The 12,828-nt window shown below is 60.6% G+C and overlaps 2 protein-coding genes across 2 annotated transcripts; both read left to right on the top strand.

Annotated features, from left to right (window-relative positions):
- The first annotated feature begins 870 nt into the window (after positions 1 to 870).
- LOC111154786 (solute carrier family 25 member 34) lies at positions 871 to 5,041 on the top strand. The gene is made up of 5 exons (XM_022514696.1): positions 871 to 1,463; positions 2,052 to 2,117; positions 2,201 to 2,353; positions 2,731 to 2,865; positions 3,459 to 5,041. Exons 1-5 carry the CDS (start codon positions 1,086 to 1,088, stop codon positions 3,639 to 3,641), a joined length of 915 nt encoding a protein of 304 aa, XP_022370404.1. The 5' UTR covers positions 871 to 1,085; the 3' UTR covers positions 3,642 to 5,041.
- Positions 5,042 to 5,724: 683 nt separating this feature from the next.
- On the top strand, positions 5,725 to 9,558 carry LOC111154871 (transmembrane protein 82). The gene is made up of 7 exons (XM_022514805.1): positions 5,725 to 5,812; positions 5,949 to 6,021; positions 6,219 to 6,393; positions 7,159 to 7,573; positions 8,851 to 9,032; positions 9,319 to 9,393; positions 9,517 to 9,558. Exons 1-7 carry the CDS (start codon positions 5,725 to 5,727, stop codon positions 9,556 to 9,558), a joined length of 1,050 nt encoding a protein of 349 aa, XP_022370513.1.
- Positions 9,559 to 12,828: the final 3,270 nt, after the last annotated feature.

Here is a 12,828-nt window from a genome sequence, read left to right as displayed (position 1 = left end):
GGGTGTGAGGTCCCTTCTGACACAGAGCCATTTCCACACCAGGGCCTCTCCTCCAGACACCTACAGCCCAGAAGGGGCTCCCACCAGAAGCGGGGCAGGACTGGGGGGCAAGTCCGCATGGGGTGATGACCAAAGCCTCGGGCCACTCCTTGAGACGGCTCAACGGCCCTGAAATCATTTGAGGCATGGACGGAGAGAAAGGAGCCAGAAGGGGGGGGTGGCAACTGGGGGAAGGGATATGGGCCATCTTTTACCTGGTGAAGCCCTGTGCTAGGCGTGCTGTTCATGCATCTCTAACCCTCCAAAAAACCTCTGAGACAGATACTAATATTCCCGTGTTACAAATAGACTGAAGCTAGCAAAGGGAGTGATTGCCCAGGGTCCCACATGACAGCGGAGCCTGGGATTCAAAACCAGTTCCACAGGGCTCGAGAAGCCCTTTGCCGCCGCTGCTCTCCCTAACAGTGGAACCATAGACTGTGGGAGTCGGACTGGAAGGCTGAGACTGGGGAAGAGGAGCCGCAGAGATGGTGCAGGGTGGTTGTGGACAGTGGCTGCATTGCCTGGGCACGTGGCTCCGGGACCCTCCCTGGGCAGTCGCCCCTGTGCCCTGGGCTCTGAGCTGCAGCAGGACTGACTAGGCCAGAAGTACCCTTTGCTCCAGGGCCAGAGGGAGGGCAGGAGGACAAGAAAAGCTGGAGGAGGTGTCCTGGCTGACGGGCACCCTCTCCCTGGCCCCAATCAGCCTCCTGTCCCAGGTGACCTTTTCCCCAGATCCCAGGGTCCAGGCACACCCCTGCTGGAAGGTGTGGAGAACAGAGAGAGCTGGGATTGGTCCGAGCCAGTGGGGGCGTGTCCCGTGCTCCGCCAGCCCCAGTGGCTGAGCAGAGAAGGTGGACTCCCAAGATAGACCAGGGGCCACCCAGCCTACCCGACTGGGACCTCTGCCCACCAGACATGGCCCCAGGCCCCCTAGATCCCCAGCCCTGTGGCGGGGCAGGGGTGCAGAGAGCCTAAACGCCCCCACCCTAGGGCCTGTACCCAGGCCCCTGACCTGGGCACGGCCAGCCTCAGGAACAGAGGCCATGGAGACGGTTGCCCCAGCTGTGGACCTGGTGCTGGGCGCCTCGGCCTGTTGCCTGGCCTGCGTCTTTACCAACCCCCTGGAGGTGGTGAAGACGAGGCTGCAGCTGCAAGGGGAGCTGCAGGCCCGAGGCACCTACCCACGGCCCTACAGGGGCTTTTTGGCCTCAGTAGCAGCTGTGGTCCGTGCAGACGGGCTGTGTGGCCTGCAGAAGGGGCTGGCCGCCGGCCTCCTTTACCAGGGCCTCATGAATGGCGTCCGCTTCTACTGCTACAGCCTGGCGGGCCAGGCTGGCCTCACCCAGCAGCCTGGTGGCACGGTGGTCGCCGGCGCGGTGGCTGGGGCACTGGGAGCCTTCGTGGGGAGTCCTGCTTACTTGGTGAGTGCCTTGTCTCCAACCTCCACCACCCCATGACCCAGCTCTCCAGTGGGGAAGGGAGGCTGGGCGCCTCTGGAACCTTCCAGGCTGGCTCTGGTACCAGGCGGGGTGGGGCAGGCCAGGTGGGGACGCTCCCCAGAACATCCCTGCCTGGGGGTTGGAATCTGTCCCTAGGTGCAAAGCCCAGGAGCCTTGCCCCATGCTCCTTCTCCTGGGGTCCCTGCTCCACTGGGCCTGAGTCAGGGGAGGGGGTAGAGGGCGACAGGGCGGGTGCTGGTGCAGACCCAGCATGGTCACCTGTCTTCCTATGTGGCCCAGCAAGTTCAGAATAAGCGGGGCCTCCGCGGACTAGGCCAGAGGCTGGATAGTCACCATCCCACTTAGTCCTCGGAACAGTGGGAGCGGGCAGGCTGGGAGAAGGTCAAGTGACTTGCCCCAGGTCACACCGAGATGTAGACCCAGGCCGACTTCAGAGCCTCCCCACCAAACCCTGTTCCCCATGTCCCCTAAGCAGTGGGTGTGGGCTCGTGGAGGTCTGGAGGTCGGGCCGCTGCTTGTCCAGTTCTTCTGTCACATTTGCTCCCACAGGTCAAAACGCAGCTGCAGGCCCAGACGGTGGCCGCGATGGCCGTGGGGCACCAGCACCATCACCAGGTAGGGACTGTCACTCCCCAGAGCCCCCTGGGCTGGGTGGGCTGGCAGGGGCTGCCCAGTGACCCGGTGCCTTCTCCCCACAGAGTGTTTTGGGTGCCTTGGAGACCATCTGGCGGCAGCAGGGCCTGGCAGGGCTATGGCGGGGCGTGGGTGGGGCCGTGCCCAGGGTCATGGTCGGCTCAGCCGCCCAGCTGGCCACCTTTGCCTCTGCCAAGGCCTGGGTGCAGAAGCGACAGGTGAGGAGCCAGGGACACCCGTGCCCACCCTCAGACATGACAGAATAGGGCCATCTGCCTCCATTCTCCCTGTGTGGGCCCTCATCCCATCCCAACATCTCCAGCTGGACGCCCATCTAGGCAAGGCCAGTGGGAGGGGCAGACAGGGCCCCTGAAGAGAGCTGAGGACCCCGGCTCTGCCCTTGTGCCCAGCAGGGGTGGGGGCCGGAGCCCTGATGCCGTGAAGGAGCTGGGCTGGGGGAATGGCTAGAGGGGCCTGGTCTGCTCCCTTAACCCCAACTCTTCCAGCCCGCAAGTACTGGGAGGGTAGGGTGGGCACCATGGGGGTGGGGGGATGGCAGCAGCTGCAGGGGTCAGAGCCTGTCCCATCCCCACAGTGGCTCCCAGAAGACAGCTGGCTGGTGGCCTTGGCTGGAGGCATGATCAGCAGTGTCGCCGTGGCCGCGGTCATGACTCCCTTCGACGTGGTCAGCACACGGCTCTACAATCAGCCCGTGGACGGAACTGGCCGAGTGAGCAGGGGAGGGTGCATGGGGGATGCGGGGAGCTGGAAAGCATGCCCCAGTGTGCGCGCACACACACACACAGCCAGGGACATGCAGATGTGTGACATACACGCAGACACATCGATTTGGCCGGTTTGCTGAGCACTCACGTCCCCGGCACGGGCTAAGCAGGTTCACACCTGCACTTTATTCTACCCTCACAACCACCTTCATTTTTCTGCTGAGGAAACAGAAGATCGGGGCAATCTAGTGACGTGCCTGAGGTCACCCAACTAGGCCTGGCCCCACGGCCCGCCATGTTCCGTTGCACAGGTTGTGTTCAACACAAAGGTGCCCTCCAAAGGCAGAGATGGGGACGAAATCCACTCGCGTGCCACTAGCCAAATCTTGGGCCCTGGGCATGGGCTGTGGCTACCTGGAGGAAGAGGTCTCATCTTAAATGTCACAGCCTAAGGGGTCACCTTTCTGTAAGTTGCCTGCTTGGGGACAGTCTCTCTGCTGATGTACCACAGAGGCCCCTCCACACAGACACACGCCCACTTGTGCCAGCCAAGGCCCCATGACCCCTGCAGTGACCTCCACCCTGCCTCTGTCCCCAGGGCCAGCTGTACGGTGGCCTCGCTGACTGCCTGGTGAAGATCTGGAGGCAGGAGGGCCCCCTGGCCCTCTACAAGGGTCTGGGCCCAGCCTACCTGCGCCTGGGCCCCCACACCATCCTCAGCATGCTCTTCTGGGATGAGCTCCGGAAACTGGCCGCGCGGAGCCAGCACCAGGGCACCTAGGCGGCATCGCTCGTCGCCATCTCCTGACACAGCCCGGGACCCAGGAGCGACGGCCTGCTCCGGCTGGGAATGGCCGTCTTAGAGCAGGCCACAGGCCCAGCCCCTGCCACACGTCCGAGGAGAGTGTGGGCAGCTTCAGTCAACCCAGACCCACGGCCCGCTCGGGGCTGGAGCCGCTTGTTCTCTGTTCTCTGGCAAGTTCTCTTCCCTTTGCCTGGGTTACCTCATCCCAGAGCCTTACCGTGATTATAATAACCGCTCCGGGTCGTGACCGTCACCCCGAGTGGGGTCACTCACACGCATCGGCTTGCTTGGTCCTCAAATAGTGCGAGACGGTGAAATTCTCTCGTAGCAGGGGAAGCTGAGGCCCACCAGGTGGAAAGCCACACAGCTTTGAAGGGACAGAACCAGCACTGGAACTTAGCTCTGCCCAGCCCAGACTGGTGCCTCTGGCAAGAGCCAGGACCACAGGCGCTGGAGAGCCTGCGTGTCACTGCACACACGGGGAGGCCTCGGGCTTCCATAAAAAAGCCCCTCAAGCCAGGGGTTCAAACAACAGATGCTGTCCACGGTCTGGGGGCTGGAAGTCCAAGGTCAAGGTGTCAGCAGGGTTGGTTTCTCTGAGCCCTCTCTCCCTGGCGGCCCAGGGTCCTCACATGGTCTACCTTCTGTGTCTGTGTCCGAATCCCTTCTTCTAGGGAAACTGGTCGTGCTGGACTAGCTCCCGCCCTAATGTCCTCCTTTTAACATAATTACCTCTTCAGAGACCTCATCTCCAAGTACAGTCACAGACTGGGGGTTAGAACTTCAATGTACAAATGTGGAGGAGGGGGAGTCATAATTCAGCCTGTGACATCCACCAAGAGCTTTTACGAGGGCCTCCTAGATGCCCAGCACTGTGGGCGTTTGCACAAATCCTCATGACCGTTCTGAAAGGGAGCTCTCGCAATGCCCATTCTTCAGGTGAGGAGATTGAGGCCCGGGGCAAGGAAGTGACTTGCTTAGGGGAGTCGCAGAGCCAGGTGTCCTCATCTGGGGCCCTCTCCCCTGAACTGAAGCCACACTCCCCCCGCTGAGTGTGTTCCTCAGGCCCGCGCTGACCTTTGTGCTTCAGGAATGGATGCCGAGTCCCTGGAAGGGACAGGACTGGCCCAGGTCAAGCAGCCTGAACCGCCTACCCCGCCACACCCCACGTCTGCTCTTCCCAGGGGTACCCCTAGCGCACACTCCAAACCAATAAACTTTTCTACTTTGTTTACTTCAACGACTCCCTTCTGCTGGCAGCCTCCGTCTCCCCCACCCCTGAACCCCCACCCTTGGCTCTCTCTCCTCGCTCTGGGGAAGGAGGATCCAAAAGTCTTGGGGCAGGCCAGCCGCACCCCACCGCGTCCAACCGATGGAGGCCTGCCACCTAGCGGCCAGGGAGAGGACCGTCGGGGAAGGACGCACAGTGGCTGAGGGAGAGGAGGGCCCCCCACCTGGATCTCAGCCTCAGGCTGTGGGAGGATAGGGGCCCTGCCTCCAGACCTCAGGCTGTGGGGGGACAGACCACCTTCCAGACCACAGGCGGAAGGGCACTGAGCCTCGGGCTGTGGGGACACAGACGGCCCCTTCCAGAACTGGGGCTGAGGGGCAGAGCCCAGAAGCAAGGCTGGGGGCCAGGGCAACAATGACGCCTGGGCCTTCAGGAAGGCGAAACAGTGGGCATCCAACTTGAGCGGGGACAGAGGCCAGGACCAGTGCTGGAGACGGCCCCCACGTCGTGCTGCCCAGATGTGGAGCCCCTGAGCAGCGGTTGGCTCTCAAAGCCCCACAACCCTGCGGCCCTGAAGGTTGAGGTCCCTGCCTCCCCTCCCCGCCCCTCCCTTCCCCTCTCCTCCCCTCTTCCCCCCTCCCACTTCTGACCCCACTCTTCTGGGACTTCTGACCTCCCCACTTCTGACCGCTCCCCTCCCTCACCTCTACCCTCCCCCTCCCCGCCCCACCCCTCCCTCCACAGACACCTTTGCCCCATGACTGTTGATCTCTCTGGTGCAGATCTGGCTGGAGGCTGGGGCTGGGGCTGGGGCTGATCCCAGCGGCCATGTTCTCCCTGCCATCCCTCCCCTCCTGGCTCCCCAGCCTCCCCTCCCTCCAGTGGGGATCCGGCCTCCTCGACTCTGTACTTCAAGGTGAGCGCCGCCTCCTCCTCCTCCTACGCAGCCCCACCCCTCCACCCGCTTTGGGCAGCACAGGGTGGACCCCCCACGTGGGTCTCCCACCACCTCTCACCCTGCCAAACTCACTTGCCCTCCCTCCTGCCCTCAGGCCTCATTGGGGCCAGTGGAGTCTCGGTCCTGAACAGCCTCCTGAAGGTCTACTTCTTTGTGAACTGTGCCAAGTGAGTGTCTGCCAATCCAGCCCACTCCCCAGCCCTCCGGGAGCCCTGACCGCCCACCCCCCAGCTGAATTCGGCCTCCAGTGGGGAGGACTGGAGGGATGAGAACCCTGTCCCCAGAGAGTGTTTCTGGGGGCCCAGGGCCGCTGCCTGGGCCGAGGCTGGGTTCTGACCCCGCCCAAGCCCGCTCTGCACCACAGCAACCCCGAGCGGCGGCTGGAGAAGCAGCGGCTGCAGGCCCAATGGGCCTCCCTGGAGACCCTGCACCTGGCCGGGCTGGCCTTGATCCTGACCGTCCTGGGGGCCCGGGTGGCTGCCCTGGTGGTGCTTGAGTTCTCCCTCCGAGCTCTGTCCACACTGCTCTCCCTGGGCCAGGTAAGACTTCCGGAGGTGGTGAGTCACTCCCCAGCCCTGGGCCCTAGTTTTCACCGGAAGCGGGGGCCCAGCGGGAGCACCCTGTCTCCTCACCACCCCTTTTCTGTAAGACTGAGACTGGAGAGTACAGATTGCCTCCAGGGACTGGGAGCACAGACCCCTGCTCACTCGCTCTCGCAGTGGCCCGCAGTGGCCGCAGCCCCAGTCCAAGAAGAGAGCGGTAGCAGCTCCCGGCTGTGGCTCCCCCCACGTGCCAGGCAGGCGCCCGCCAGCTACTTTGGGTGCGTCATCTCGCGTGTCCTCACAGTCCTAGCGGGCAAAGCTCTGCTGTGACCTGCTTCTCATAGGTGGGGAGACTAAGGCTCAGAGAGGGTGAGCGACTTGTCCCAGGTCAGCCAGCAAGAGGTAGAGTCAGGCTTTGAACCCAGGTCTTCAAGGCTCCGAGCCACCAACCTTCAGTAAGCACGTGGGTCCCAAGTAACATTTGTGAGGGAAATCAAGCAGAAAGAAATGGTCCCAGGAGGGCTTGACTTGAAGGCAATATTCCTTCTTGGGAAACGATTCCCAAGGTTCCTTCTGGCTCCAGCCTCCTACAGAGTGGTCTGTGTGCCTGGTGAGAAACAGCTGGAGGCCTGAGCACCCCCAGCCCTCCCCATTGTGCCCCTCTTCTGCTCCCGCCCCGCACAGGGCTCTGAGAGGGAGAAGCTGCAGCTGTAACCCCCAGCACCCCCCACCACATCCCTCTTCTACTCCCGCCCCACGCAGGGCTCTGAGAGGGAGAGGCTGCAGCTGTACCTCGTAAGCCAGTACTCCCTGGGCTGTGGGCTGACCTGCGGCCTGAGCTTCCTGCAGGAGGGTGCCCCTCACCGCACCTTGAACTTGCTGCTGGGCCTCTGGCTGGCCACCCTGCTGGGCACGGGTGCCAGGCGCCTCTGCCGCCACACCTGCCAGCTGTATGAGCTACACAGCAGCCAGCACTACTGCGGGGTCTGCCTGGGCCTGCTGGCCGGCGCTCACGGCCTCCCCAGGCTGCTGGCCCGTGCCCTGGCTGTGGCCTTTGCTGTGGGTGACCTGGCGGCTGTGGCCCTCATCAACCGGGACTTCCCGACCACCTCGGATGCCGTGCGCTTCTGGACGCCGCTCGTCATCTGCTACGCCCTGCTGGTCATCTACATGCAGGGTAGGGGCCACCACTGGGGTCCTGGGGGGGCAGCTGGGCCACTCGGCACTCACATCCCGTGGTCTGACCTGGGTGCAGCACCATGCTGGGACCCGGGGAGGCCACTCACGGTTAGACCCCACCTCTACCATCCCAGGGCGCCTGTCTACCAACAGAAGCCACAGGGAACAGCTCAGGGAAGGGTGTGTCGTGCTGTGAGGAGATGGAGCTTGAATAGGTGGGAGCTCTGAGGAGATGGAGCTTGAATAGGTAGGAGCCCAGCAGGAAAGGTGTGAGGTGGCGGGCAGGAGGAACCACACATGCCAAACCCCAGAGGTGAGAGAAGGCATAGCACCGTCAAACAATTGAAAAAAGTTGAGTGTGGCTGTCACCCCAAGGGAATGGGGAGAGGATGAGGTTGGCCAGCTGCATGGGGGCCTGATGGGGAGCCCTCATCAGCCAGGCTGGCCATCTGCTGAGAAACCACTACAGGTTTTCAGTAGGGGAGAGCAACCTGGTCAGATGCGGGCTATAGGAAACACCATTGGCTGCAGGGGAGAGATGGGGTAAAAGGGGCAGGACAGGGAAGTGCAGTCAGGCAGAGAGCAGCAGGTGCAAAGGCCCTGAGCTTGGTGTGCTTGCTGAACAAAAAGAAGACCTGGAAGCCTCCAGGATATAAGGAATGGGAGCAGGTCAGAGGTGAGGTGAGGTGGGGTTGGAGAACAGGCATCCTATCAGGCAGGACCTCACCGGCAAGGTAAGGAGTTTGGAGCTTACCCCAGATGCAATGGAAAGTCCTGGGAAGAATGTAAGCAAAGGAAAGATTTCATCTTGTTGATCCATCTAGAAGGTCACTAGCTGCTGAACAGACATGGAGTAGACACTTGACCTACAAAGTCAAGAACAGAAGCCAGGAGCTGGGACTAGGCAGAGCAGCAGGAGTGTGGAGGTGGGCCCAGGTGGGGATCCACTTAGCAGAAAGTGTCCCCAGGGTTTACTGAGGCATCAGATGTGGGAGTGCAGTCGGGAGGACTCCTCCACTTGGAGCTGTCGTTGCTCCCCCACCCTCACTGCAAGCAGAGCACAAAACAGCAGGGAGGCTTGGGGGTGAGCAATGAGCCTGGGAGGCGGGTGCTCAGAGAGTGGGGGTGGGGGAGGAGGGAGGGAGGGAAGGGGGCTGCGGGGGTGGGGTGGTCCCCAGCTGGGAGGTCCAGGCTCCGCTCCAGCTGGACCTGAGGTTGGGGCTCCAGGTACGGTGGCAAGCAGTGACAAGCACCCCCTTCCCCCCACCCCCATAGAAGAGCAACGGCAGCACCCCGGCCTGCAGAGTCACGTCCAGACCTTGCTGGTGCGCATGGGCGGCCTCTTCGTGCTGCTGCTGACCGTGGGCAGCTGGCTGGACCTCCTGGGAGTCGTCCTGTCCCTGCTGGGCGAGCTCTGGTGCCTGGCGGGCAGCCGCACTCTGCTGGACCTTTGCCAGGTACAGATGGGCCCTCCTCCCCGAGCGCCTCCCCCAGACCCTGAGCCCTGCCCCAGACAGCTCAAGGAGCCTCAACACGCCCCAAGTTTAAGAAGAGCTGGGATGACCTTTCTTGGGGTGGGGCAGGAGGAGCTGAAATCCCCTCTTCCTCCTGGTGTTAACCTTTGACCCCTCAGAGGTCCTGTGTTGGAGGAAGGGCCTGGGTAATCCGAGGCCTGAAGTCCCCCACCAGAGGATGGGGGATCTGAGTGGTGTCCTCCATCTTTCCCTCCCCACCTTCCCTCAGGATTTTCCATCCCAGAGGCCGACAGTGTCTGCTGCAAGGGAGTCCCAGCCCCAGCCCTCAGCAGCCGCCCAGCCCGCAGCGGCCGCCCAGCCCTCAGCAGCCACCCAGCCCTCAGCAGCCGCCCAGCCCTCAGCGGCCACCCAGCCCTCAGCAGCCACCCAGCCCTCAGCAGCCGCCCAGCCCTCAGCGGCCACCCAGCCCTCAGCAGCCGCCCAGCCCCGGGGCCCAGCCCCCTCCTGACTGGCCTTAGCCAGGACTTGGAGTCTGTCTTAGGCCCACCCGGGCTCTTCTGGAGGCCTTGACCCCAGGGCACTGCCCTGAGGCAGAGGGACAGGGCTGGCCCTCAGCTGGAGCCCGAGCTGGGCGCTGGGGGCTCCTGGCAGGGAGGGTTTGGGGCTAGGGGCCTCCGAAGGGGGACACCAGAGGCCAGTGGGTGAAGCCCCGTTTTTCTCAGGATGGACAATGGGTACAACCCCCTCAGACCCTCCTTCCCCAGGGGGTTTGGGGAATGAGAGAGAATTGCGTCCTCAGAATGGCCCCCTTTACTGGCCTCCCTCACCTCCTCCATGAACAATAATAAAGATGATTTTTCTCAACCTGTGCTTAGAATCATGAACATACAGAGAGGGAAAGAGGCTTTTCTGAGGCCACACAGCCCTTCTGGCTGGGGCAGGTTCCGGGGATACATGCGGGCTGGGTTCCCTGGGGTTCAGGAGTTCCATATTGATGTGTCTGAGGAAGCAATGAGGGACCCAGTGGCAAGGACTCATGTCCAGCACCCACCTGCAGTCGTGATGGACAGTGTCCGTGTCCCGTCTCACCCTAGGCTGTCCAAGACCATGAAGGTCCTTTGCCATCTCAGCCTCGTTCAGCCCTGTCTCTCCTGCAGGGCCCAGCCCAGGAGACCACAGAGTATCTGGGAAAAGGTTGGGTACCAGCTCCTCTGCTTACTTGCTGTGTGCCCTTGGGTGGGTAGCTGCCACTCTCTGAGCCAATCAGAAGAAAAATGGCCATGTGTAGGGTGCTTACCACGTGCCAAGCACTTTTGCAATCTCATTTCATTCTGACATCAGCCCCAAGAGACAATTACTGTTATCCCTTTTTAACAGATTCAGAAACAAGCCCAGAGAGGTTATGTAACTTCCTCAAGGTCACAGAGCTAGTTAGTGGGGAAGCCAGGATTGGAGCCCAGGTGGCCTGCCCGGCAAAGTGCAAGTGCTTTGCGTGCTTCCTGCTACCCTCTTCTCGCTGAAGAACTGGGGCCAGGGAAAACCAACAGAGGTGCACATAAAAAATATGGCAGATCCATTCCTGGAAGGTTCTGGAATGTGATTCCAGTCACCTTGTGAGCAGAGTAGCCTGAGGCTACAGGGATTGAGGGCCCTTTTGGAGGAGTGGCCCCACAGGGCAAAGAAGACTCCTAGCTAGGGGGTGTCCAGGGGACTACGGGGGTCAGGTTGTCCGGGAGTGACAGAGGACACACCAGGGAGGAGGTGAGGCGAGAAGATTCTTGGAGGATCCCAGGTTCTGGCGAGCCTTGCTTCTCAGCAAAGGCTACCACAGTCACCCAAAGGTTACTGCTTCCAGACAGACAACATCTGGTATAGGATTCTCTGCTCCCCACCCCAGGGCACACCTGGGACACAGAGGCAGGCTGGCCCCAAAGTTGGACAGCGTGGTTTCAGCTTCTTCCTCCAGAAATGGCCACCTCAAACCCAATCTCTGATCCCTTACTCTCCCCGCTCTACCCCCAGGAAGGCCTCTTAGCTCCAAAGTAGCTGAGGTGGGGGGAAATGCCTGTGGTTGCCCCCTCCCCCAATCCAGGGGAGCCCCCCTCTGCCTGGGAGCGTGTTCAGTTCCCTCTGGGCAGGAAACTTGCCCCAGTCTGGGAGGAAATGGCTCAGTTAGCTGGGCACACGGCCAGCCCTTGCCAGACCCAGACTGGGCACCAGGTTCCGACTCGGGCCCAGTGTTTTTGCTGGAAGGTTCCCTGGCCTCCTGGCCCCCAACACAGCCTGAGACCCTGTGGGGACAGTGCCGGGAGGGGATTGGATTTGGCGGTCCTTTCCTTTTTATGGACATGGGGACCATTTCCAAACAAAAACTGAGCCACGTGGGTTGGAATAGGATTCTTTTCTTATCTATTAAATTATTTTTGTGAAAAGTCTGACAAGGGTATAAAAATTAGATCACTCTAAGTGAGGCATTTAGGAAATCTCCATACCAAACAAAGAAAAACAGGCCTGAAGTCCAGAGAGCAGAGGAATACAGAAGGTCTGGTCTGGAGTGGAGTATGCAGCTGGGACTCCTTCTCCTCCAGAGACCATGAGCTCCAGAATCCTGGGCCCAGACCAGCAGGCTTCTGAGGAGGTGGGAGACCAGGCTCCCCAGTCTCAACTAAGAGAGAATGGTAACCTCCAACTGGGATTGGGGTGAGCCAGACTCCTCCCTCCTGAGCCCCCTACTTCTGGCTCTTCTGAGCTATGGCATTGCCCCTTTGGGCCTCCTGTGTGCCTTCCCGTATTTGCTCATTCACAAGTAATTCCTGAACATCTGCATGGGGCCAGGCTCTGGGCTAGAAAAGATGCAGAAGGAACAGCCACGCTACCAAGAAACAAAGCTGGGTAAGGCGATGGAGTGGCAGGAGCTTGGGGCGAGCAGGCTAAGGAGAGTGTATATGTTAGCCACAGCTGCATAACAAGCAGTCCCAAAACTTAGCAGCTTAAAACAACAGATTCTTATTGTCTCCCTCTTTTTTTTTTTGAGAGGGGGGTGTACTTGAACAGCGTGGGGGGCAAGAGGAGTGTGGAGAGGGAGAGAGAGATTCTCAAGCAGGCTCCATACCCAGCCCAACACAGTGCTCTATCTCACAACCCTGAGATCATGACCTGAGTCGAAATCAAGAGTCAGATGTTTAGGGGCACCTGGGTGGCTCAGTCGTTAAGCAGCTGCCTTCAGCTCAAGTCATGGGTCCTGGGATCGAGCCCCAGGTGAGCAGGGAGCTTCTCCTCTCCCTCTCCCGCTCCCTCTGCTGGTGTTCCCTCTCTCACTGTGTCTCTCTGTGTCAAATAAATAAATAAAATCTTTTTTTTAATCTTTTTTTTAAAAAGATTTTATTTATTTATTTGACAGAGATCACAAGTTGGCAGAGAGAGAGAGAGGAGGAAGCAGGCTCCCTACCAAGCAGAGAGCCTGATGCAGGACCCGATCCCAGAATCCTGAGATCATGACCTGAGCCGAAGGCAGAGGCTAAACCCACTGAGCCACCCAGGTGCCCCAAATAAATAAAATCTTAAAAAAAAAAAAAAGAGTCAGATGTTTAACCATCTGAGCTACCCAGGTGCCCCTACCGTCTTTTTCTGGGGGTTGGGTCCCACAACCTGGAAGGGTCCTCTGGCTCAGGTTCTCCTCACAAACCAAGTCAGGGTGTTGTCCAAGGCTCTGGTGTCATCTTAAGGTTAGACCCGGGTAGGATCTAATTCCAAGCTCACTCACATGGCTGTTGGCAGG

Source organism: Enhydra lutris, unplaced genomic scaffold (genome assembly GCF_002288905.1).
Source record: "Enhydra lutris kenyoni isolate GAN:26980312 unplaced genomic scaffold, ASM228890v2 scaffoldscaffold38, whole genome shotgun sequence".
Taxonomy (NCBI): Eukaryota; Metazoa; Chordata; class Mammalia; order Carnivora; family Mustelidae; genus Enhydra; species Enhydra lutris.
Note: the sequence above shows the minus strand (reverse complement) of the source record. Positions and strands in the feature narration are given on the sequence as shown.

Excerpts from the sequence above, each read along its gene's own strand:
- LOC111154786 (XM_022514696.1), top strand. The coding sequence starts at position 1,086 with ATGGAGACGGTTGCCCCAGCTGTGGACCTGGTGCTGGGCGCCTCGGCC. Across the intron at positions 2,354-2,730 it reads CCTGGGTGCAGAAGCGACAG|TGGCTCCCAGAAGACAGCTG; the intron begins GTGAGGAGCCAG and ends CCATCCCCACAG. Across the intron at positions 2,866-3,458 it reads CCGTGGACGGAACTGGCCGA|GGCCAGCTGTACGGTGGCCT; the intron begins GTGAGCAGGGGA and ends CTCTGTCCCCAG.
- LOC111154871 (XM_022514805.1), top strand. The coding sequence starts at position 5,725 with ATGTTCTCCCTGCCATCCCTCCCCTCCTGGCTCCCCAGCCTCCCCTCC. Across the intron at positions 5,813-5,948 it reads CCTCGACTCTGTACTTCAAG|GCCTCATTGGGGCCAGTGGA; the intron begins GTGAGCGCCGCC and ends TCCTGCCCTCAG. Across the intron at positions 6,394-7,158 it reads CACTGCTCTCCCTGGGCCAG|GGCTCTGAGAGGGAGAGGCT; the intron begins GTAAGACTTCCG and ends CGCCCCACGCAG.